Source organism: Hippocampus guttulatus, chromosome 9 (genome assembly GCF_054856545.1).
Source record: "Hippocampus guttulatus isolate MCC_2025c chromosome 9, RoL_Hgut_1.0, whole genome shotgun sequence".
Classification (NCBI taxonomy): domain Eukaryota; kingdom Metazoa; phylum Chordata; class Actinopteri; order Syngnathiformes; family Syngnathidae; genus Hippocampus; species Hippocampus guttulatus.
The window spans coordinates 4,756,260-4,779,731 of NC_141269.1; the positions used below are offsets into that span (position 1 = coordinate 4,756,260).

The following is a 23,472-nucleotide window of genomic DNA, read 5'->3' on the forward strand; positions in this document are numbered from 1 at the left end:
ATGATGAATGAATCTCAGTCAACAGTCTTTCAAAGTCCTAACTTTATTATGCGTCTCTTAGAAATATAAACAGAATGCACAAAACAGGAAGTCGACCTGTCGCAAAAACTATAAACATGCGTCAACACGACGGCATCAGTTGAAAGCGCCGCGGTCGATGTAGGGGTAAGCCTGGAAGTCTCCCAACTTGTTGCCATCGGCGTCGTAGTGCAGCATGCGGAAGCACTTGTCGCAAAACACACAAGGGTGACTCGGGGCGAACTGGTCGCCGGTGGTGCACCACCTGTCGAAAAACAGCAGTTGGGATGTCAAGGCTGGAAAACTTTTTTTTTAAACTATTATCTGTTAAATTATCCGCTAAATAACCGCAATGAATGTCACAGGACTTTTATTTCAATATTCATTTGGGCCGCAGTTTGTATTCACAGCGCACCTGGCGATGAAAGTGTAGCAAACGGCACATTTCTGCGTGGCGATCCGGTGTTTGTGAGTTAGCAGCGGGTAAAACTTCCGGTCCAGGCAGTCGTCTTTGTGCGTCAGCCTACAAACAGACCACCCCAAAAAAAATAAAAAATACAAACATTTCATTGGCTTGCAAATGTCAGCAGATTCGCCTTCTGAAGGGCGTACTTGCGCACGTGCCTACGCATTCGAGACACGGTCATTTGAAGCGTCTGGGTGAAGAGCTTCGTGAAACAAACCGCTTTTCATCTCGCCCAAGATTGCGGAGGTTCCCGAGTGCGTCACATCCTCGGAGACGAGAGTGGCCGCAAGATGATTTGGTTTGTGGAGGCACAATGGTGGAGTTCATTCATTTCCAGTGGGCGTGTGACTCGATTTATTTCTGCCTCCCAACACAAGCTTTCGAATTAGTCACGGTCGGCTCACTGCCGGAGACTGAAGCTTCGGTCGTGAAGAACCAATGTCTCTTTTATTTTTATTACCTCCACCAAGGAGGTTTTTTTTTTTTGGTCTCCTAGCAAGATGATTCAAGCTAAACGATGATACATGTGTGTTGGTCTTATAGGCGAGGCACACAGGAAAATGATGAATTAGAATGAAAACCTGTTCATCTATTTCAATTAGCGTTAGCGTGCATAAATCAGATGACAACAATATAGAAAACAACTCCCGTGGCATTATCGCTTCAACTTTTCACGTTTCATGAAACAATAACATGTAAGCGGATTGCACCTCTTAAGCACTGAACTTATCTAAGCTTGACACCATATAAATCAATAAAATCTACACTTATGGAAATAAATCAAGCCTACTGACCGACTGAAATGAAGCCGAGGTTTCTTTCCCCCCACCCCAAAACTGAAGCTGTTGCAATTTGAAAACACTAATTGTCTTTTTTTATGAAGTACAATATTATCAAGTGCTATTTTTTTTCCATAAAGAAATGTATCAAAATTCTAGGTGGTACCTGAAACAGATTAATTGGATTTAAGCGTGGCCATGCAACAGATTGCACCACGATAGTCAGCATTTTAACTGCTTTGCTTTAAAACAACATTGAATCAATTGCATTTTTTCCTTTTTTGGGGGGAGGGGGGGGATTCCTGCCAACCTTGTTCATCTATGAATTCCTATGGCATCATTCACAGTCAACAGAGAGTAACCGTAATTCCCAATTGAAATTTAAAATGAACTACTGTGGCACACACACAAAAAAAAAACACTGATCGAACCTCTGCTGTTCTGAAGATGAAGCTGAAAAGCACACCGCATCCAAAATTCTCTCGCTACTTAAGAATATGTGACCTTTTAACTCCGCAACTTTGCATAAGACAGGGTGCTTGCACCGATGGGGAAAAAAAAAAACAATCGCTGCAGGCTAACAAAGATTGGTAGCGAGACGAATGGCAGCCATTTTTGTTTCAACTATCGCTCATCCTCAATAGAGAATGTCGACAAAGTAGAGAAACAACTTGTGAGTTGCAAATTTCCCGGGTCGGGGGCTCTCTTTGGTTTTACCTGACGTCCGTGATGATGACGACATGCTCGCAGTCGCCCTGGTGACAGTAGAGGTACGGGAAGCCCACTTTCACCTGCAGATCCAATAGCTTGGTGTCCTCCATCTTGGCCTGGGTGTACGGGGGGAAGTTGTTGGCCTTGGCCCATGTGATTGTGGTCCTGCAAATGATTAGAAAACAATCAATCACAGCTCTGTGCTTCCGAAGGACATCTGATAATGACACCATTTCCAAAATGGCTGACAGGAAGCGGATACGTTTCAATTTTTTTTTTTTTTTTTTGAAAAACAAGTATTTTAAATACACACTACGGATATTTCTGGGGAAAAAAATTGAGCACGGCTCGTTACTTTTGGACTGCTCCCCCCACCCCCCCTGTCCGTTTATTTGTGAAATGCGGGTCCACAGTGAAGCACATTGAGTTGTCTGAGTAATGAAATGTGCTCTATAAATTCTCTCCTCTTTCATCTATAACTGCTTCAGACAACAAAGTGTATGCAGAAAAGTGGTGAAGATTGCACGACTGTCTGTGTCCTATGTGTTGTGTTGTGTTATTTTGACTTCAAAATGGCGCCGCGTGAGTGGCTGCCTTTCCAGCAGCTCCTATATTTTGTTGTTCTACTTCTTCCTTTCATAACTTTGCTGCTGTGAATTGGGAATTTCTCCATTGCGAGACTAATAAAGGTTTTCTTATCTTATAAATAAAGCTACCTTGGCTTGCCAACTTTGGGCAAAAAAAAAAAAAAAAAAAACCATTGAAAAAAATAGACCGTTAATGTCTTTGTAAGGGAACAAATTTAAAAAAAAAAACTCAGCATGTTATAGTATTATTTCATCCACTGTATATCGCGTTACACAACGTCCGTCACAGGAGTACATCTATTTTCAGTGAAGTCATAAAAAGTGCAATGTTCTGCTCACCCAACATGTGATTATTTTTACACTTTGTTTCGTGCATCCCCATCTGGGCCGTACTCGCTTTATGTAATCGGCTGATTCGCCCCGCAAGACTCTCTCTGAGAATTCCTCCCTGAATTCACAGACATGCACAAACTCTTATCGGTAACTCGGGTCCTGAATAATGGACTCAAACTCACTGGCTGATGTCGCGGCATTCCGGGTAGCGCATGTCGTTGTAGAACACCCCTTCAAAGAAAAAGAAAGCCGACCTGTAGTGGTCCTGGAACACGACAAAACCTCTGCATTACAAAAAAATAAATAAAACATACGACATGAGGGAGGGCCGGGGGTCGGCGAGGATGATTGGCGCTCACTTTGCTGACGAAGTCCGGCGCCATGTCGGGCGTGTCGCTGAACTCGCCGCACATTTGCAGGTCGCTGGCGCAGCAAATGGCATCCCGCAGTTCCGTCAGCCTTTGGGAGCCCATCAGCAGCAGCGTCATGTGGGGTCGGACGTAGCAAAACTGCGATTAAAAGGGGGCAGAATGTTGACTTTGCAGTAGTATTTTCAAAACTGGGAAAATTTGATTTTAGCCAACACTTTCTTCTTTAACCCTTTCGTGCACCCTGTAACCTGATAACACGATAGGCCGTCCACTGTCGTAACCGCTGTCCCTGAAAGGGTCAACCAACATCTGCTCAAGTCCCGTGAGCTTTCATGTCGGGTTTCCTGCGCACCTTTTCGAAAGTAGCCGGATAGTAGACGTTGATGGTGAGAATGACATCTCCTTCAGAGACCATATTTTCCACGGCCTCTGGTTTCATCATGACGGCGAGCCGCTCCTGGGAAAACAAAAAGAAAAAAAAAATGAACGCTATACAGCAACTGTGAGGATTTGGCTCAGCGTCGGCGTCAACTCGCCTGCTCATCTGCGTAGAGGTCGTGTCTGTTTTTGCTGATTTTTAGAGAGGACTTGTAATCTTGCTTCTTTTTCCTTTCGCTGTTGAGACAAAGTCACGAAGTTGTGGATTTCGACGGCTAGCGATAGATGAAATCAAAGCGAAGGAAAATTCATACACGAGAGTTTTCAAGGTGGTGACTTCGGGTACAACTTCCGGATCAGGCTCCTGGTCCTCCGGATGGCAACGAAGTGACGCAATGCTGTTTGATCGGTAAAATAACATGACAGATAGATAAAACCAGACAGGAAAACAGAGGACATGTCTACTTCCTGACTGTATCAAATGTCATAGAGATATATGGGATCTGACTATATCCTAACTTCACTCAGGGCTCATCGCATTTGTCTAATTGCAACCTCCAAGGTGCTCGCTCCTTTATTTATATGCTAGCAACTCCCACCAGAAATTCCTATTTAATTTGCCAATTGTTTTTACCTTTATGTATTCTTACAGCAGTTGTGCACAAGTAACACCAGTCTCGTTATTTATTACAGATAAATCTATACCATAACCTCGTATACTAAAATACATGTGATGAAATGTATTGTTCGGGAAACTAAGTTGATGGGTAGATCGTAAAGTTGGGGACACGAGCGCTACATGCTCTTGCGCAGTAGGTGGCGGTATGCAACTAAACGTTGCTTGCAATCGGCCAATAATTGAAAGAGGATCAAGAACGTCGCAATTAAGAGAGATGAGATAAGCCCAGGTGTGATGGAAGTTATTTCGACTTCTTGAAAGCATCGCGTGCGATGTTGGTCCCGTCCTCTTCCTGACTACACTTGATGTAAAAGGTTTATGTCGACTCCTTAGGCAGGCCTGACTGGTGCTGTCTTTTTCTTGACTTGTACGACACCGCTTTTGATGCATCCGGTGCGATAAAAGGTACCTGCAGACTTCTTTGAGCTCCCGCATCACGTCCACGCTGACTCCCATCTCCTGAGCAAAGTTGGCGTGAAACGCGTCTTCGTCCTCAACACTGTAAGAGTAATCGCAAGGCTTCAATCTACTTAGCCACTCTTTCCTGAACGAGTCTATGTGAAACTTTTTAGTATTCGCGTTGCCGAATTCGTATTCTGGGATTTTTGGATCGGGGTCCGGCGTTGGTGCTGAAGCCGCCATGTTTACTAGAAAGATGGAAGAAAACGAGGCACGCTGTGAACTGTGGGTAATGTAGTACCAGTTCAGCAAAAAAACGCAAAAGCTTAAGTCGTTTTTTTTATGAATAGGTTTCCAGTTTGGCTGGTAATATTGCGAATATTATGAGCGGTCCAGAAGGTTTCATCGTTGTTTGACCAAGCTAACTGAAATTCGGGCTTTTTGTTGTTTGACCAAGCTGACTGAAATTCGGCATTTTTACCCTACTCCTAGCGAGTCGGGCAGTTTTATTTTGCATTTTGGATAACGTTCTTTGTATTCAGTTTATAATACTGTACTGTATACGAGATACGATATGGAGGACTTCTGACTTAAAACGACGCCGCGCAAGGGATTGTGGGTAATGTAGTAGCATTTGAGCACATTCATTGAAGCTGCGTGCCACCAACGGCGCTAAATGTCAGCTCATTCAAACCGCTCTCCAGTCCTCCAATTTTAAGGAGGCGCATGAAATGCAAACAAATGCGTGCGTGCGTTGTTCTATTCTAAACCACCTGCACAACACTTGACTCCAGTTTGCTTTTTTAAATTTTTAAACCCAAATAATGGAGAATGACTGCAGGGGTTGGCCCCACGAATGCTCCTTACAGTGAAACAAATGTGTTCCATAGACATTCATTTCCTCTTTTAGCATTTTGGTTGCCCTTTTAAACATCCTGAAAGCACAATGCCAAATCCTAATTGCAATTTCACAGAACAACGCTCCCTGGATAGGATGCTTTGTAGATGGGGAAACAAACAAACGGATTGTGTGTCTCCACTCACAGTGATGCTGTGTGTATGTGTGATATCAGGAGATACGAGAGTGGGCTGGCTCTAGTAATCTTAGTAAAGTATAAATGTCAAGGGACTCCCTAATGAACGCATATTTCCAAGTGGAGGTGAAGATCTACAAACGGAGCTGCAAAGAAGCTTGTCTTCATCATCGAGAGGCGTACGGGAAAAGTGTTTATTCTTTCAAATGGAGGTCGAAGACTACTCCCAGCAGAAGGTTAGTGTTTGCTACTAATTGCTTTTAACGCCATTCTTTGGGGTCAAAAAGTGTAGCTTTTCCGTTTCTTTGCTTTTAGGTGGACAAACCCTGTTCTGGAAATGTATTGTAAGTTATCTCAATCATTTTACTGTCTTTTTTTATTTATTTATTTAATTTCTAAATTGTCACTACGGCACTCGCCACTATACAAGCAGCAAAATTCCTTCGACGGAAACGGGCGACGTCCATTTGCAGTATGCTATCCGGCCACAAGAGGGAGCCAAGTACATCATGAATCACATTTTCTTATTAAAATTCTTTCCGTTTTGACACTTGAACCTTTTTCCTATTTCTGGTTGTAATTTTAGTGCCACTGGATATAGGGTAATAATAAAAGTGCATGCAGCTTTAGTCACTCTGTTTTAACCTCATTTTTGTTGTTCTACTTCTTCCTTTCATAACTTTGCTGCTGTGAATCGGGAATTTCTCCATTGCGAGACTAATAAAGGTTTTCTTATCTTATTACATGTTTGTACTGCTTAGACAAGTTGCCTTACTTTTGCACTTTCATAACTTTGTCAAACTTGTCATGGTGAGTCCTGTGGTGTCATTTTTGGTACTTCTCTCAATTTCCCCTTGATTGCGTAAAATGTATGCTCCATAGGGTTTACATTGAGTTGTCTTATTTAAAACTTTCACTACTTCTTGCTCCTGATTATCTCCTCACTTGTTTTGGCAGCGTTATGTTGTACGGTGAAGGATCAGCACATCTATGTGCTTTCATAAGTCTTAAATTTGCTTCATTTTGTTTCTCGTTTTGACATCTTTATCAGTGAAGATTAGCGAGCCCGAAGCTCTAAGAAGAATCCATGTAAACTTTAGCCATGCCGAGATTGGGGGTTTCAGATCACAAGCTGATGCTTTCTTTCTGCACGCCATCAAATTACTTTGGCAAAGGTTCCACTTAAACAGCTTCTTCCCTCTAGCCATTAACTCCTTAAACAGTCACTGACATAGTCACTCTTCTTGTACTACAAATACTGCTACTGGTTACTCTAAAATGGTTCAATGATTTGTTGTTTACGATGATACTAATGCAGCGTGTTATACCGGAGACAAATTCCTTGTGTGTTCTACATACTTGGCCAATAAAGATGATTCTGATTCTGATTCTGACTTAGTCTCGTTGGTCCTTAAATTTTGCCCAGAATTAACGGGCTCCTCTTTGTACTTTTCGGCGAATCACTTTCCTTGCCCTCTTTGACTGTAGCATCTGTAGTCATCTTCATGACCTTCGGTCCCGTTGCTGTGGATGGTTTTGCAGGTGTTTTGGAGTCTTTCCAATGTCTTGCCGGTGTTTTCCAAAAATATTTTCTCTGTACCCCCCCCCCCCCCCTCCCCAGAGAACCCACAATGGATTTAGAGACCGCACTGCAGGAATGCTCCAGCGCCCTTGAGCTCTTTCTAAACAACAGGTTTGCAGATGCCTTGGCTCTTTTAGAACCCTGGTAAGTCCCTCTTGACGGTCCCCACACATTTTCACGCCAATGCGGCCCCCCCCCCCCCCCCACGATGCGATACCAGCTGTTTGAATTGACCACAGGAGGAACCAGAGCATGTACCACGCGATGGGCTACAGCAGCATGCTGGTGATGCAGGCGGGCATGACTTTTGACCCGAAGGACATGAATGCTGCTATGGAGTCGCTGAGCGACGCCCTGCTGACGTGCCAGAGGTGTGGCCGCCGCCGCCGTTGGTCGGAAGCATGACGTGCTTGAACTACGGCATTAAAATGTGTTTTTCTTATTTTTTTGCCTTTTCCAATTTTAGGTTTCGAAAGAAAACGGGAATTATGGAGACTCTGGTCAATCTTTGGCAAAGACAATCACCTGAAAGCCTAACAGAAGGTGACATGCCAGTAAAGTGAATTCTTTGTAACAGAAAACAGACGGTTGTACAAAAAAAACATGCTAGGTTTATTCACTTGTTGCTGTTGGGCTTATTTTTATTCAAAACAAAATCATCCGTTTGGGAAAGCCCATAAATTAGTTTTTTTGAAGTAAAATTACATCTTTCCCAAATCCCGGGTTAGCTTTGCTGAAAATTAAATTGTCTTTGATCGTTCCCAAAGTACATACCTCAGGTTCTTTGATGTTTCCAAAAAACGTTAGCGTACGTTAGATACGTTTTAGATTCTAAATAGACTTAATTAGTTATTTACAAAAAAAAGTGCAGATTTTTGGTTTGTCAATGTTTACATGAGCACATATGATCGGTTTTGTCTAAATCGCCTTTGATGTTCAAGTAAACGCATACGCTAGGTTTACGGAAGTTTACGACAATGCCTGTTTGGTTCTCTGAGGAGGCGACAGTATCTTTGATGTTTACGAAAACAATAGTTATACGTTGGGTCTGTTTAGTTTAGTTTCTGTGGTGTTTAATTGTTTGTTGAACTCAAAATTGTCTTCGAGGCTCACGAGATTTCTTCTGGCTCTTTTCGCCGTAGACAAACGAGTGTGAAGTCTGTTGAACTTGATTATCTTTGATGTTTAAAAATTGCGTGCGTTAGTTTCGTTAAACTCTCAATTGTGTTGAATGTCTATGAAAAACGCATGATTGATTTGGACAATACTAAATAATCTTTTAGTCGATTTGCTAATTTTGTTTGTTTTTTTTAAATTGCATGACAGCCTCGTTGGACTCAAATTTTTCTTTTTGTTTCCAAAACCACATAAGTCGGTTAAACTCCTGAATGGGAAGTTGATCAAAATGTTAAATTCATTCACTAAATCCGCATTAACGAAAACGCATACATGAGGTTAGTTGAAATACGATTGCATTTTTATGAAATCGCACACTCAATTGGTTGACGAATTTTCTTTGGCGTTAACAAAACCTTTCTTCACGTTTTGCGCGCAGAGGAGATGCACGCCGAGCTCTGCTACGCCGAAGTGCTGCTGCAGAAGGCGGCGCTCACCTTCCTCGACGAGAGCATCATCGGTTTCATCAAAGGAGGCATGAGGATCCGAAACAGCTATCAGATTTTCAAGTAAGCGGGACGCGGATGTTGGCATCTGCATGGAGACCGTTTTTTTTTTTTTGTTGTTGTTGTTTTCATTTCTGAAAAATCCTATGTTGTGTGTACGCGCAGGGAGTGTCAGGCCATGGTTCACGGCAATGCAGAAATGGAGACGAGCGGCACGCATATTCACTTTAAGGGCGGTGTCAGTATGGGCATCGGGTCTTTTAATCTGGTGCGAGCCCTCGCAAATCGACAATATGCCATTCACACGAAAACATAACGATAATTAAAAAAATTGTTTTTTTTTTTAAACAGATGCTATCTCTGCTACCAGCTAGAATCCTCAAACTGATGGAGTTTTTGGGTTTTTCCGGGGACAGGGTAAGTCCCCGCCGCTCAATATGTGTATATACGCATCTCATTAAAAGTTCGGAATGTTTGGCTTTTGTGTGAAATTTCAAGAGGAACCTAATTTTCGCCTTTATAGATGAATTTAACTTTCTCCAAACTTTTGAATGTGCATTTTCTTTCTTTGTTTTATTTTTTGTTTTTTAAATAAAATTCCACAGGAGTTGGGTTTGTCTGAGTTGCGAGCGGGCGCCTCCAGCGACAGCCTGCGCTCTATTCTCAGCACTTTGACACTGCTCATGTTTCATCTCTACATCTCAGTCATTCTGGGTAAAAAGCGGCCTTCGTTTGACCTCTAAATTCAAACATTTTTATTTTTAAATTTTTTTCAAGCATTCTCTCCTCCACCCACAGGTTCTGGCGACGTGGACTTAACTGAGGCAGAGGCTCTGCTGGAGCCTTATGCTAAAAGGTTCCCAAATGTAAGCTGTTAAACCTCCTCTGACATCATCATATAGAACACCTAATGACGCACAGTGTTTAATCCTGTACTCAGAAATGACAAATTTGTCACTTCTTAAATGAGTAGCAACTTCTTCTAGTGCTGAAAATCAGTCCCATGACTGCTGTATAATCTCATTTTTATGTTCATGTTTGCGAAAATAATTTCCACTGGCTTTTTCGAAATCCTACATTCGGTACTCTGAAGACACAAAATGGCTTTTTTTTTTGTCAACCCTTTATGTGAAGTTAGCTACCGACTAAATTGTCTTTGATGCTGTCGAAAATGCATACATCAGGTTCTGTCAAGTCTATGTCTTCAATGTTTGTTTCCAAAAAAAACCCAATGATTTTCAACGTCTTCATTTTATCCACAGGGAGCCCTCATGCTTTTCTACGTCGCAAGAATTGCCCTGCTCAAAGGAAACATCACATTCGTAAGGGATTCCCGCAGCGTTGGCGTCCTCGCGGCGCCGCTTGTTTTGCTGACCTGTCGCGTTTTGTCTACCCTAGGCTCAGGAAAAGTTCCAGGCTTGCATCGCCGCTCAGCAGGAGTGGCGGCAGATTCACCACCTGTGCTATTGGGAGCTCATGTGGGCCCACTCCTTTGAACAGAATTGGCGGGAAGCATACCATTATGCTGATCTGCTCTGCAAGGAGAGCAAATGGTCACAGGTGACAGCTGAAACTTATCACTTATTTTGTGCTCAGAATAAGCAATACATTTGACTTTGGAATCATTTTGTGACACGTTGGTGCCAAGGAGCAATGTCGAAGCGAATTGAGAAGCTTTCCGTAGACGAAAGTAGTGCTTTGCTTGTAGTCTCGTGGCATTTTGGTGCTTAATTTTTAACAATGGTACGTGTTGCTGCCATCGTGTTTACTTAAGTCATTGGTTGTTGTTATTAAAAAAAAAAAAAAGTCTGTTTGGTTCATTGAAAACAAAATGGTGTTTAATCTTCATGAAAATACAACTTGAGGTTTGTTTGGACTCTCATTGTGTTCGTTGGAGACAAATTGTCTTTGGAGGTGTGTTAAAGGCTGGTTGCCATCTTTTTGTTACATTCTGTAATGATTCTAAATTGTTATTCTTATTCTTTGCTCGTAGGCCGTCTACGTGTTCCAGAAGGCATCCATACTGAGCATGCTCCCCGACGAAGAAGTCAAGAAAATGGGTGAAAATGTGGTGGACTTGTTCAGGTATGCAAAAAAAAAAAAAGAGACGGCAGAATTTACATGATCGGGATTTTTGGAGCCGATCGGCGAGTTTACTTAAACGATAACCGATCAATAGATGGACCAATCTATTTAAACAACTTGTATACTGACCGACTGACTTTATTTTGACTTCACCAACGTGCCCTCAAAAAACTCAATTCTTTTAAAAAATATTGAAAAAGAAACATTTGAGATTATGAACGATGGCAGCACAGAACGATAGTTTGCTGTCATCTCTTAATGTTGCCGATCTAATCAATGTAGTCTTTGATCAGTCGGCAAATGATGACATGACAACCGACCACAGGTTTGTTTGTTTTTTCGCATAAAAGCTGATCCGGTTAATCAGATGTGTGAAAATTCTGTTTTGCATCTGGACCACATGTAACGAAACGAGTGTGCTTTGCAGGGAGGTTGACGGTCTGAGGCTGAAGCTTGCCGGAAAGTCCATCCCGACTGAGAAGTTTGCCGCCAAGAAGGCTCAACGCTACGTCTCGTCCAAGCCCGTCAAACTAGTCGTCCCGGCTCTGGTCAGGACTCTTCCGTATGATTCGCCGACTTACACGCACAATAGTTTGACAAATGTCGTCCGTTTTACGGCCGGCAGGAAATGATGTACGTGTGGAACGGCTTCACCATTGTTGGCAAAAGAGCCGACTTGACGGAAAACATTTTGGCTACGTTGGACAGAGCGGAGGAGGAGCTCAAGTATAATTCAAGTGAGGAGAAAGAAAGAAAGCGGCGGTGAAGAAAGAGCTGTTTCTCCCTAAAATATAACGCAGTGTTCATCGTGCGCAGACCCGTCAGACTACCACCTGGATGACCAGTGTGTGGTTCAGTTGCTCAAGGGCTTGTGTCTGAGGCAGTTGGGGCAGCTCGACCAGGCTGAGGTCTGTTTCAATCGCGTCTTATCCAGGTGAGATCTACATTGGGTTCACCCACAGCACCACACGTCTAAAAATACTAAAAATACAAAGGTCTGAAAAATACAATATAAAGGAAATTTGACCGCCTCTCACACCACGTCAAACCAGTCTTGTCACAGCCATCAAGTGGAATACACATAAGGCTTCATATTAAATAACTACCAAATGTTAGGTTTTGATGGTTCCTTCATTTAATTTAAATTTGACCCCTTGTCACCCAACATCAGTCCCGTCTAGTCACAGCCATCAAGTGGAATACACATGAAACTTCATGTTGAATAACTACCAAATGTTAAATTAAATGAAGGGACCATTAAAACTTCAGTTTGACCACCTGTCAAACCCGTCAAGTCACACAAACATGGAGAATCCATTAAAGGAGAATCGAACAGGCCTGTTGCATGCGCTTTTGACACACAGCTCAACATGCATCAATACTAATAATAAAAACGTGTTTTTTTTTTTTTTAAATGATGAAATGTTCTCTGTCACATGCCAAACCAGTTTGGCCAGATCCACAATTGAATATGTAAAAATGATAATTAAGCTTTAAAAAAAAAAAAGGGGGGGGGTCGTTCAAAGTGAATTATTTTTCTGTCATGTCAAACCCGTAGAGTCACATCGTGGATATTCCAATAAGACATGCCCAACATGGGACATTTGCACACAGCTCAACATGTAAGAATAATGAAACATTTCAAAGAACAAAACCTGTCTAGTCACATCCATATCTATTTTATACCATACTGTAACAACGTCGGTACCAGTTTCATAATGTACGGCCACTGGCTAGACGGGGGACGGTGATTGCATTCGAATCTGGTATTTCCTCATAAAATGAAAAGTTCAACGCTGCGACGCTCATTCCGATGTCAAATTGCTGTTTCGTCCCAGCGAAAGCGACCTGAAGCACAGCAACTACCTGGTGCCGTTTACCATGTACGAGATGGGCCTGCTGCACAAGCAGAGGGGCGACATCGAAAAGGCCATCTGTGTGCTTGAAAGTGCCAAGTAAGTAGCTCCTAAAAAAAGCACAAAATGTCCAATTTCATTTTTCCTGGAAGAAAAGTGCTCGAACAAGGCACTGCAACTTGCAGGATGGACTACAAAGAATACAGCATGGAGTCGCGGCTACACTTCCGCATCCACGCCGTGCTCAACAGCATGGGCTCCTTTGCGGCCAAGATGACTCCTTCCCAGATGCCGGCGTGAGCGCTTCCATGATTACGTTCTCCTACGAGCGCTCCTCCGGCCTCATGATTCCAACCGGATTTCTAGGACATTTTACGACGCAGCTTTGTACTGTAAATGCGTCACCTTGTGGCTTCTGTAATTTTGTATTTATTCTGTAGAAGCATATATATATACAGCATTGTTACATATGTGCTTTTTCCCCCACTTTTTATGTGGAGCATGTCTGTGCGTAGGTGCTAAAATATTGTGTCGCCACCTGTTGAGAGTGGGCAGGGCCGTTTCTTCACTCAACTGCAGATGGGGCAGGTCCTTTAATGATGCTTGGGAATATTCTCATTCATCACGGTCTGGATGTTTATTCATGCGCATTTTGGGAATATCTTTTAAAGAGCGCAGTCTCCAGATAATGTTGACGTTACATGAGCTAAGAGGCAGTTTAAAGGCTTCTCGAGGGGCTACTTTTTGGGTGAGCGAAGGTGTTCAAATGGGCTCAGCAGTTAAATACTGTGTGGGGCAAGATAAATGGTATCTCTGAAATGTAATTTTTCACCAGTTGCATCCTGTTTACTGTCCTGGTGAGAAAAGTGAGGCATCTATGTGGGGAAAGGTGTTTATTAAATTTGGGGTTGGGGACAGCACTATTTGGGGAAAAAAGTTGTACTCTTGTCCTTGTGGATGTGATGTCTTGTAAATAGCTGATTGTCCATTTTTTTTCCTCAAGATGAAATTATCGTAGATGTGCTGAATAAACCTTAACAAATGAACAGAATTGTGTGGACGTGTTTTTACATTTTTTTTTAGAGCTATGGTGATGTTTTCGTTCAGTGTCAAGCCTCCCTCCCCCCTTCCTCCAAATTCAGTCAAATAAGAATCGGGATGTAGAACAATTAGTGTTTCAAAACCTTCAATGAGTCCATGCACATATTTTGTATTTAAAAAAAACGTTCATGGCATACTGCCACCAAACAAAAAAAAAATTGACAATGCGTACTGCATCCATTATATTAACAGATTACACAGGTCAATTGCACGTTTTGCAGTCTACTATAGTAGAAAACACATCGAACATATAGTGACTGCCTGTCACTATATGTCACAGACTTATATAAATGAACAAAACTGCATTTCTTTATTTGGAGTAAAAAATCCCGTGACAAATTTTGTGAAATCTGCTCCAAAACTATCTGCACACCAACTTTTTAGTTTCAGATCATGTAGACATTTTTAATACAGAAATACAGTAGTATACAACTTATCTAAAAGGCAAACAAGGCATATTAAGATGAAATACAAACGATACTGTATAAACCCAGACAACTTTATTCAATTTTCAGTGATGTTTTTTGTTTTGGACCACTAAACAATATAAATAAACAATTGTTCATATTTCCAAAAACAAATACCTCAACAGAAGATAGTTTCTCATGGCTATATTTGGATCTATGAAAATAGAACTTTCCTAAATTTTTTTTAATTGAGACTTTTAATCGATCATTCACAACTACACAATTAATATAATATATAATATAATATAATTATGCGAGGTTTTTTTCCGCTGCCATGACGTGTCAATAACACGGGTCACGTGGTATATCACGTGACCACCCAGGAAAGGACGAGGGAGGAGGGATGAGGAAAGAAGATGGAAGGGAACCGAGACGAGGCTGAGAAATGTATCAACATTTCGTCGAAAGCCATCGAGGCGGGGGACAAGGAGAAGGCGCTTAGGTTCCTCCACAAAGCGGAGAGGCTCTACCCGACAGCGCGAGCCAAAGGTAAGCCGATTTCCGGCTAGCCGAGCCTCCGGCTCGAAGGAGTGAGGGGGGGGGGGGGTCCATCGGGGATGACAACCTAGCCGGCCAGAGCGATACAGATCGACTGTATTACCTCATTTTAATATGTCGCACACATTTCATGAGCATAACGCCATAACGGTTGAAAGTCATTGTGTCGATAATAAATAAATAAAGTCACCAAGAAGTTAAGGTTTGTCAAAAGCTATTGGTGAGCTTGTACGCTAATATACTAAGCTCCGCTGTTTAGGGGCTGTGCGTGTCTTCGGATCAAACTAGAGTGTTGTTCATAACGGTCGTGGATATGATGACATACCGTGACATACTGTGTTTATTTGGCGTATTTTTGAACGATAGCAACATCTTGGGCTCACTTGAACTCTTGCAAAGCGTCACTGGCAGTGCTCTGTCAGAATTGTCGGCGCCGTGACGTCATAAACATGCGGCGGCACGGCCAAGTAAATTAGCTAACTCTTCATTTGAACGCAAATTTACCGAAGCAACGATATAGTCCAAATGTATTGGACCTAAAATGTGAGTAAAAATACCACCTACATACAGTATATAAAAGTTTAAAATAAATCTTAAAGACTAAATGCATAACCTTTGAAGTTATAAATTAAATACAACTGAACTGTACTCTGCCAGTCAAGGATTCTTGTACCGGTAGAGGGAGCTCGTGTAGCACTTGGGAGACTCGTACAACATTGGAATCACTGCTCAACATCAAAGTGATTTTGTCCACTTATTTTTCTTATCACAGCCTTGTTGGAAGTGCTAACCAAAAATGGGAGTTCTGCAGCTAATGGCGCGCATCGGAGACGGCCAGCACACAATGCGGAAGATGGCGGCGCAGAGGCGGCAAGCGAACGTGCCGAAGGCACAGGAGCAGGATCCTCCAAGGTGTTCACGAAAGAGCAGGTGGAAGGTGTCCAAAGGTGAGAATACCGGCTTAAAATGTTAACAGTGGCATTTGTTAATGTTCATCTTGAGACATCCATTAATCCATTTTCCATTTTCTTCGGAAATGTCTGTGAGGATGTCGACTTTTTATTCTGAGCCCAAAACAAAAGACGCAGCGTTTGTCTGCCTTAGCCTTTTACGCAGAAAATAGTCTATTTCCGCAATGGTGTGTATTTTTGTACAGCGGCAAGGCATCTCACAGTCAGAACATTTTGATGTGAACTACATTGCTTTCAGCACAACAGGGTGGGAAAATGGTTTGACAGATGTTAAAAAAAAATCACGTGGGCCATAGACGTTTTATATGAATATGCATAGGCAGTTTCACTAATCCGCAAGTGTGCATTGACAGGGAGCTAATTTCAAAATCAATAATCTTAGTTCACGATTATTTGTTCAGCCCGAGCATGTATCTTTTAACACGTGCCCTTGTTTTCTTCCTGTTAGAATAAAGCGCTGTAAAGACTACTACGAAGTGCTCGGTGTCACCAAAGAAGCCAGCGAGGATGAGCTGAAGAAGGCGTACAGGAAACTGGCCCTCAAGTTTCACCCGGACAAGAACCACGCTCCTGGAGCAACGGACGCCTTTAAGAGTACGTCTCCTTGACGTCACTTTCTATTCAAGTAAAGTACTCTGAAACTAATAGTAGCTCCATGTCGCCCGCCAGAGATCGGGAATGCATACGCAGTGCTAAGCAATCCGGCTAAACGGCGGCAGTATGACCTGACGGGAGGCGAAGAGCCAAGTGGGGCGGGCCACGCGCACGGCGGCGGCAACGGCTTTGACTTCCACAGAGGGTTCGAGGCAGACATCACGCCTGAAGACCTCTTCAACATGTTCTTTGGAGGAGGCTTCCCCTCCTGTGAGTTACACCCACACACATACAGTACATATTGTGGAAATTAGGGCCGCAACTAACAATTATTTCAATGATTGATTAATCAGTCATTTATTTTGTTGATGAATCGGATTGGAAAAAAAAAAGGATTTCCATCCCTGCATTCAAAAACATGACATGATTTCAGTCTGACAGTGCAGAAGATGCATAAACAAGTTATGTATTCATTTTATATTCATATTATATTTTATATTCATTTCCTGATTTGGTCCGTAACACTTCAGAAAATTGTCAAAAATGTTGATCATTGAGTTCCAAAGTGAAAGCTGATGTTTGTGAATGTCTTATTTTGAAAAAACAAATACACAAAGCTAAGCAGTTTGCTATCGTGGATGACGACAGAATATTTACTATTCACAGGTTAAAATTCCAAGGATCTGGATGATTTTAAATTATACAAGGCCTCCAAATGATTAATCAATTGTCAAAATATTGATCTATTCATTTCATAATCAGTTGGTTGTCGATTAATCCATGTGTTGTTGCACCTTGAGAACTTGGCTTCACAGCAACATTGAAAGAAAATTCAAGAAAGTGTCTGGAAAAATAGATTTGGGCATTTAATTAGTTTGAAATAAGTTAGGAACTGAACTTTCTCTTCTCTCCGTCTCCTTCTCAGCAAGCGCGCAGCCGTTCGCCAACGGCAGGACGAGCTCCAGCCATCACGCCAATTACCGACAGGAGAGAACCGATGAAAGAGGAGACGTACGTGCCGTGGTGTCGTGACGGGACATTGCCACTGTGTGTTTGAGTGCGCGTGTCGATGAAGCTCTGTTTCTCTCCAGGGTGGTTTCTCCATGTTGATTCAGCTGATGCCCATCGTGGTGTTAATCTTGGTGTCGATACTGAGCCAGATGATGGTTTCTCCACCTCCTTACAGCCTCTACTCTCGACCGTAAGCGCTAAAAAAAAGTTTCAACAACATGGAAATGCTTGAATGAATTACCACTGCATGGCTATGCTCAGTTTGAACATTTAATTTTGTGATTCCTTCACCTACCGCTAGAGGGAGCCCGCATACCACTAGTGTCACCACATTTTTAGGAACAGTTCTCCAAATCAGAATTTAAAAAAAGAGATTGACACATTGGATGTTTAAGCAAATTCTTCAACCAAACCATATAATTTGACATTATCCTCACATTTAATGTGAAACACTAGTGATAAGCTAACAGATATTAACATATATGTTCCGGTGATTATAAACCTTCAAACAACTGCTACTTTGACACACAACATCAGCAAAACAAACAAATCGAGCATGCAATCAAATAAAATTAAACATTGTGTATGCAAGCCAAACCACATAATTTTGTCGAACTAAAGTTTGTTAGCATCATGCTAACATATAATGTGAAACTCTATAGACAGGCTAATGGAAAATAGCATAGATATTTGAATCAGTTAAGTTTTTGTTTTTTTTAAACAGCTGCTATTTTTAACACATGGAGCATTATACATACAAATGGAGCATGCAGCTAAAGAGAATTAAACTGTATTTCGAGACCAAAATGTTCAGCCAAACCAATTTCGTGTACCAAATGTCTGCTAGCTTGATGCGAACAACGCTAAATGCCATCGAGTAGCTCGTCTCAATTAGCATAGATGTTTCTCTAATTATAACGCCACACATTCTCTCCAGGTCCACGGGTCAGACGGTGAAGCGGCAGACGGAAAACCTGCACGTGGACTACTACGTCACCAGAGACTTCAAATCTGAGTACAAGGCAGCAGCGCTGCAGCAGATTGAGAAAAGTGTGGAGGGAGACTATGTGTCCAATGTCAAGAATAACTGCTGGAAGGAGAGACAGACAAGTAAGAGACAACTTTTGATGATAGTTTGCGCCTTCATATTAAACAATTAAAAATTGCATTAAATTTGTGATTATTACATAGATGAAATCTAATTAATGTTATTTTTCATCATATCAACTACACTGAATTAATTGTCTCCCCCCCCCAGAAACAGACCTGCTGTATGCCGCCAAGGTGTACCGGGACGACCGCATGCGTAAGAAGGCGGAGCTTATGACCATGGAAAACTGCAAGGAGCTGGACAGACTAAATAACCTCTTTCGAGGCGGATGACTCGCTCGTTAGATGGTATCATGTATACCAATAGATGTGTGTATGTTCTTTTTTTTGAAGAAGAGCATTTCCACTAGGAGTAACACAAGAAAAACCCTACTGAAAAAAAAGAGTACTCCAAGTTCACCTCACTCTTCCATCCAAAACAAAACTCTCGACATTCCAGAGGAGCGTTCTTCTGCAAGAGGGATTTAAAAAAAAAAAAAAAGAAAAAAAAAAGTAGTGAGCACATCTACGTCCCTGTCGTGAACACCACCAATCAGCTTCCAGCATGAAATCAATATCCATGTGGGAAAAGGATGGAAACGTTACCAGTGGAAGGAAAAAAATTTGAGTTACTGTTGGACGTTGGTGCTTTCATACAAGATGTTCGTTTTTGAGAATGTGGGACGTTTATGCAGTTATTTAAGCAACTACAGAAGAAAGTGATTTTCTTCCACGCTCGCTTGTCAATGAAATAAAGTAACATTATTAAGAACTGGAGGTTTTTGTCTCTGTTTAGAAAGATGGGTGTGCAATGTAAAAAATATTTGAATTGCTGAAATCATTAGTCTATCCTACAATAGTTGCCTGAGTCATATATCGATGGTTTTGAAAAAGAATTGAGCCTAATAGGCTAGAAATATAAAGATTTTTGACATTTCATCATGTAACAAGAACAGGTGCATGGGGGACTATTGAAAAACAATGAGCCTTTTTTTTTTGCAGATGAATAGCTCTTTTTTTGCTGTTTTTGTTTGTTTGTTTGTTTTAAAATGTAACCAAACTTGTGTTTTCTACCACAGCTATTTTGGCAGATATCGTAATTCTCTGTATTATTTTGTTTGGTTTATAAAGCTTAATGAAGGAAGCAATGGGCAATCCTTTCTTTGATTAGTCAGTCTATTTTTTACGCCCTTCCACCAGATGGCAGAAATCCCGTACTCAATCTGTTTTATCCACCTTTTTTGAAACGTTGTTTGGCAGTGTTTCGTGAGTTATTTCCAATGTGAAATGTGTGCCTTGGCTCAAGAAAAGTTGTGAAACTACGGAAGCAACCGATTTTTTTTTTTTTAATTTAACAAATTGTAGGGCCCATTCGGAAACACCACACAGGGGGGAAAAAGAACAATAACAATCAAAGAGCAAATTGAAAAAAAATAAAAAAGAATATGCCAGGGTCTTAAATAAAAACCAATAATTATTGAAAACATTACAATGGAAAAAAACTGCACTAAATGACAAATCTTAGGTACCGTGCTAATGCTGTCACACAAGAAAACGTAACAACTTTCGCAAATGTCTGGTTGGTTTATCCTGACGGTGCTTTCAATTTAACTCGGAAATTAGACTATCTCCACCGTCGACTCGGCCTAAAAAGGGCATTGAAACGCCACTCAGGGTTGACCAAAATTTCAACACCACCAAGCAAATACAAGATTAAGAAAAAATATAACGACAAACAATTATTGGGCGGTTTTGTGGTGGATTTGTGTGATAATCCTAATACAATGGAATGCAGCATACATCACGTGACTGCCCGGAAATGAAAAGTTTCACCGAGAAAATGAAAACACAATTGAAAATGTCGACAAGACGACGTGTACAGCATTCACGCTATCTCACAATCGGCTCTTGTTTATAATCTAGCGGGTCATGCTCACGATAAACCATGTTGTTTTCGTCCTGGTTGTATGCGCGGCTTCCATATTTTGCTGTGAACAGAAAGCGGAGACTCCTGACTGGCGAATGACTCTTAAAACTATCCGCAATGGCATCCATAAAATCGACACGTACCTCAACGCGGCTCTCGATTTGTTCGGCGGCGACGACGGCTTGTGTCGTTACAAGTGCAGTGACGGTAAAGCAGATTGTCAAAATCATTGATGATGTTTTACAATTGTATTTCTGGCTCCTCTTTAAAAACACAAAGCCAATCAGTGACACTCCTGCAGTCTGTGTCTTTTGAACAAAGTGTCGATGTCCTGTTTTTGACTTTTTCCGTCGTATTTTCTCAAATGAGGTGGGGAAAAAAGTGGGTAGTAAAGTTAGGAATACAATTGGAAGTACAGATATCTGTTTTTTTTTTTGTAGGGAGTTAAAGTACAAAAGCGTTGGGAAAATAAATACTCATCACCTGCTTTCTCTTGGACAGCAGCAACGTAGGTGCGTTTTGTTAATTACCTTCGAGCTTTTCAGTCTAAAGCAGCCTGAATACATTGTCGTGATCATATTTCCGCTGTCCCTTGAATATGCTGCGGATGTGTTCATCAGACACATCGAGATAACAGTGGTAGCCGGTTCACCTTTGCTCTCCTCTCTCAGGTTACAGGCCGGTGCCTCGTCCCGGGTACAAGCCGCCGCCGCCCAACGGATGCGGGACGCCGCTCTTTGGATTCCAGGTAACACTATTTGAATTTGTATGAAAGGCCACTTTCATAAAGGCAGTGAGAAAGTGGCTCCAGCTGTTGGTGGAAACTTATATGGTTGTCTGTTTTCCCCCTCATTCTGTGTTGATGCTGTGTAGTAGTGACAAAAGAAAATCCCTCCTTTTGGAGGGCAAGTGAAAATTCCCCGAAAGAGAAAAAATCGACCGTTTGTCTTGTCAGTGTTTCTTTAAAAAATGGAGACAGCGTGAAAGTATCTTGTCTTTCCAGTTCGACATCGGTATCCCATCCATGACGAAATGCTGCAACCAGCACGACCGCTGCTACGACACATGCGGCCGTGAGAAGCATGACTGCGACGAGCAGTTCCAGGACTGTCTGGAGACCATTTGCAGGAATGTGCAACGGACACTGGGATTGGGCCACAGTGTTCAAGGTAAAAGATCCAAATGCAGGGAGGCGGGGGTCACAGTGCCTGATGATCATGGATGTGTGCAGACATTTTGGGGGTCAGGTGCTCAAATGAAGGGGCAGCTTTATTCATATAGCACATCTCAGTGTGTTTGCTTTTTGCATGCATATTTGTGCACTCAGTCGGTCCTTTCGTTATTTATTTATTTATTGCCCAGCGTGCGAGTCTGCGGTGACGTTGCTGTTCGACGCCGTGATGCACTTGGGATGCAAACCATACTTGGACAGCCAGCGAGGGTCGTGCGTGTGTCAGTATGAAGTCAAGAAGGAGCTGTGATCATGTTTGTGGATGGACTTTTGATTTGATGACAACAGAGGGTCCACAACGTAGACATTTCTCAGGGATAGAGCTGCTGTTGCTCTTTTAGACACCAGACTGGATGAATACTTTTGACTGATTATCCTGGAAACAATTTGAAATGCATTCAATTCTTTATGTTCTTTGTACATGTTGTTCAGTACGTTGGTCCGCTGGTGTCTTTTGGGGTAAAGTGGGGTCCACACGTCACATACTGATAAAAGGGCTGATTTGGAGCATTTTTTTTCTTCCCCCTGCTTTCCAGTTGTGGTCAGCAAAGGACTTGATTGTCAGACGTCACCAAAAAATTACCTTGGGGTGTGCCAAGAGTGAATTATCTGCTCAATTCACACACAGAAAAAACGTCTAAGGTGACATTCGTAAATGTTAAAGCTGCTCAATATTCATGCTAATTTTTTTTTTCAAATCCTTTTTTGGTCAACGCAGAATTTGGCCAAGCAAAGAGACTTGGGAACTGTCACGTGAACTAAACGCTCCCTAATTGCCACTAGTTATTGTTTTTCATTGCACTATGCTGCCTTTCACAGGTCGTCCTGGTACTTCCACAGCTACCATATGTGGTGTGTAGGAGTACTCACACTATTCGAGCACTAAGCGTGGATTTGTTTTGTTTTGTTGGTTTTTTTTTTCCTCGTCTCACATTTTAAAAATCGGTTGAAATGTTGAAAATCCCAGTGTGTACCTTGCTTTAGACAGGTGGAATCCAGTCTGAAAAACCTCATTAAAATGAATATAATTTATTCATTACTCTGTTTAGCCTCTTTCATTTGCTAATTGTTTTTGCGTATTTTATTTTTTTATTTTTTTTTACAGATGGGTTGGGATGTCTCCGTACTCTACCAAGAGAAAGTGACAAAAGTTTTACACGCTGTATGGTCTCTTGTCACTGATTACACCCACAGTGTGGCTAATATTATGAAAATAATTAACTACAGTCGGGTGCATTAAGTTGATTCCAAGCCCTACATGCATCGGTGGCAGAACCTGCCAAACAGGATGCACAGTTTAAACAACGTCACATTTAAAGACACATGGTAAGTGTGAGTCTTGCGCAACTAAACACTCAACCCTGAGGGAGGACTGATTCAAGTGTTAAAAATTGGGAGGAAGAACGCAAGGGCACTTTGGGAAACAAAGAAGCCAAAGAGCTGCAGAGAAGGCGGGTAAACGGCAAGTGATAGAAGGAAAGATCAGGGGCGGAGCCACACCTGGCTAATGACATGCATTTTTTTGTGTCAGTGTGCTTTTCGGATATTATTTTCATAAATAGGCCATCAATTGCGGTATGCAAAACAGTGTCGGCCGAACATAACAGTTGTTCACTTGGATTGGCTGTTAGCTCGAAAATCATTGCATTGAGATCGAAGTAGACTATTTGAACGGTTCACAAA

General features: G+C 41.9%; 4 protein-coding genes across 4 annotated transcripts; 3 read left to right on the forward strand and 1 right to left on the reverse strand.

Moving 5' to 3' along the window:
- Positions 1–24: 24 nt before the first annotated feature.
- snapc3 (small nuclear RNA activating complex, polypeptide 3) lies at positions 25–4,965 on the reverse strand. Its single transcript, XM_086120532.1, has 9 exons — positions 4,732–4,965; positions 3,958–4,041; positions 3,802–3,880; positions 3,618–3,722; positions 3,254–3,403; positions 3,077–3,159; positions 1,981–2,139; positions 434–541; positions 25–283 (listed from the first exon to the last, which is right to left on the reverse strand). The coding sequence occupies exons 1-9, from the start codon at positions 4,962–4,964 to the stop codon at positions 136–138; spliced, it is 1,149 nt and encodes a 382-aa protein (XP_085976658.1). The 5' UTR covers position 4,965; the 3' UTR covers positions 25–135.
- Positions 4,966–5,745: 780 nt separating this feature from the next.
- On the forward strand, positions 5,746–13,951 carry LOC147199926 (tetratricopeptide repeat protein 39B-like). The gene is made up of 18 exons (XM_086119983.1): positions 5,746–5,991; positions 6,071–6,099; positions 7,377–7,481; positions 7,577–7,708; positions 7,804–7,880; positions 8,893–9,022; positions 9,125–9,227; positions 9,311–9,376; positions 9,565–9,673; positions 9,758–9,825; positions 10,222–10,281; positions 10,358–10,519; positions 10,953–11,044; positions 11,472–11,592; positions 11,670–11,781; positions 11,861–11,978; positions 12,883–12,999; positions 13,086–13,951. Exons 1-18 carry the CDS (start codon positions 5,962–5,964, stop codon positions 13,198–13,200), a joined length of 1,746 nt encoding a protein of 581 aa, XP_085976109.1. The 5' UTR covers positions 5,746–5,961; the 3' UTR covers positions 13,201–13,951.
- An 820-nt stretch (positions 13,952–14,771) lies between these two features.
- Positions 14,772–19,403, forward strand: dnajb14 (DnaJ heat shock protein family (Hsp40) member B14). The gene is made up of 8 exons (XM_086120392.1): positions 14,772–14,957; positions 15,739–15,913; positions 16,386–16,531; positions 16,607–16,801; positions 17,457–17,542; positions 17,623–17,732; positions 18,480–18,652; positions 18,801–19,403. Exons 1-8 carry the CDS (start codon positions 14,825–14,827, stop codon positions 18,923–18,925), a joined length of 1,143 nt encoding a protein of 380 aa, XP_085976518.1. The 5' UTR covers positions 14,772–14,824; the 3' UTR covers positions 18,926–19,403.
- Positions 19,404–20,448: 1,045 nt separating this feature from the next.
- pla2g12a (phospholipase A2, group XIIA) lies at positions 20,449–22,821 on the forward strand. Its single transcript, XM_086120393.1, has 4 exons — positions 20,449–20,765; positions 21,230–21,306; positions 21,562–21,727; positions 21,921–22,821. The coding sequence occupies exons 1-4, from the start codon at positions 20,561–20,563 to the stop codon at positions 22,037–22,039; spliced, it is 567 nt and encodes a 188-aa protein (XP_085976519.1). The 5' UTR covers positions 20,449–20,560; the 3' UTR covers positions 22,040–22,821.
- Positions 22,822–23,472: the final 651 nt, after the last annotated feature.

Coding starts and splice junctions, on each gene's coding strand:
- LOC147199926 (XM_086119983.1), top strand. CDS start 5,962: ATGGAGGTCGAAGACTACTCCCAGCAGAAG. Junction 10,282..10,357: donor TCAAAGGAAACATCACATTC/GTAAGGGATTCC, acceptor TGTCTACCCTAG/GCTCAGGAAAAGTTCCAGGC. Junction 11,045..11,471: donor AATGTGGTGGACTTGTTCAG/GTATGCAAAAAA, acceptor TGTGCTTTGCAG/GGAGGTTGACGGTCTGAGGC.
- dnajb14 (XM_086120392.1), top strand. CDS start 14,825: ATGGAAGGGAACCGAGACGAGGCTGAGAAATGTATCAACATTTCGTCG. Junction 16,802..17,456: donor TGGAGGAGGCTTCCCCTCCT/GTGAGTTACACC, acceptor TCTCCTTCTCAG/CAAGCGCGCAGCCGTTCGCC. Junction 17,733..18,479: donor TACAGCCTCTACTCTCGACC/GTAAGCGCTAAA, acceptor CATTCTCTCCAG/GTCCACGGGTCAGACGGTGA.
- snapc3 (XM_086120532.1), bottom strand. CDS start 4,964: ATGGCGGCTTCAGCACCAACGCCGGACCCCGATCCAAAAATCCCAGAA. Junction 4,042..4,731: donor GAGCTCAAAGAAGTCTGCAG/GTACCTTTTATC, acceptor CCGATCAAACAG/CATTGCGTCACTTCGTTGCC. Junction 3,160..3,253: donor CGCCGGACTTCGTCAGCAAA/GTGAGCGCCAAT, acceptor GTCGTGTTCCAG/GACCACTACAGGTCGGCTTT.
- pla2g12a (XM_086120393.1), top strand. CDS start 20,561: ATGCTCACGATAAACCATGTTGTTTTCGTCCTGGTTGTATGCGCGGCT. Junction 20,766..21,229: donor TCGTTACAAGTGCAGTGACG/GTAAAGCAGATT, acceptor CTCCTCTCTCAG/GTTACAGGCCGGTGCCTCGT. Junction 21,728..21,920: donor ATTGGGCCACAGTGTTCAAG/GTAAAAGATCCA, acceptor TTTATTGCCCAG/CGTGCGAGTCTGCGGTGACG.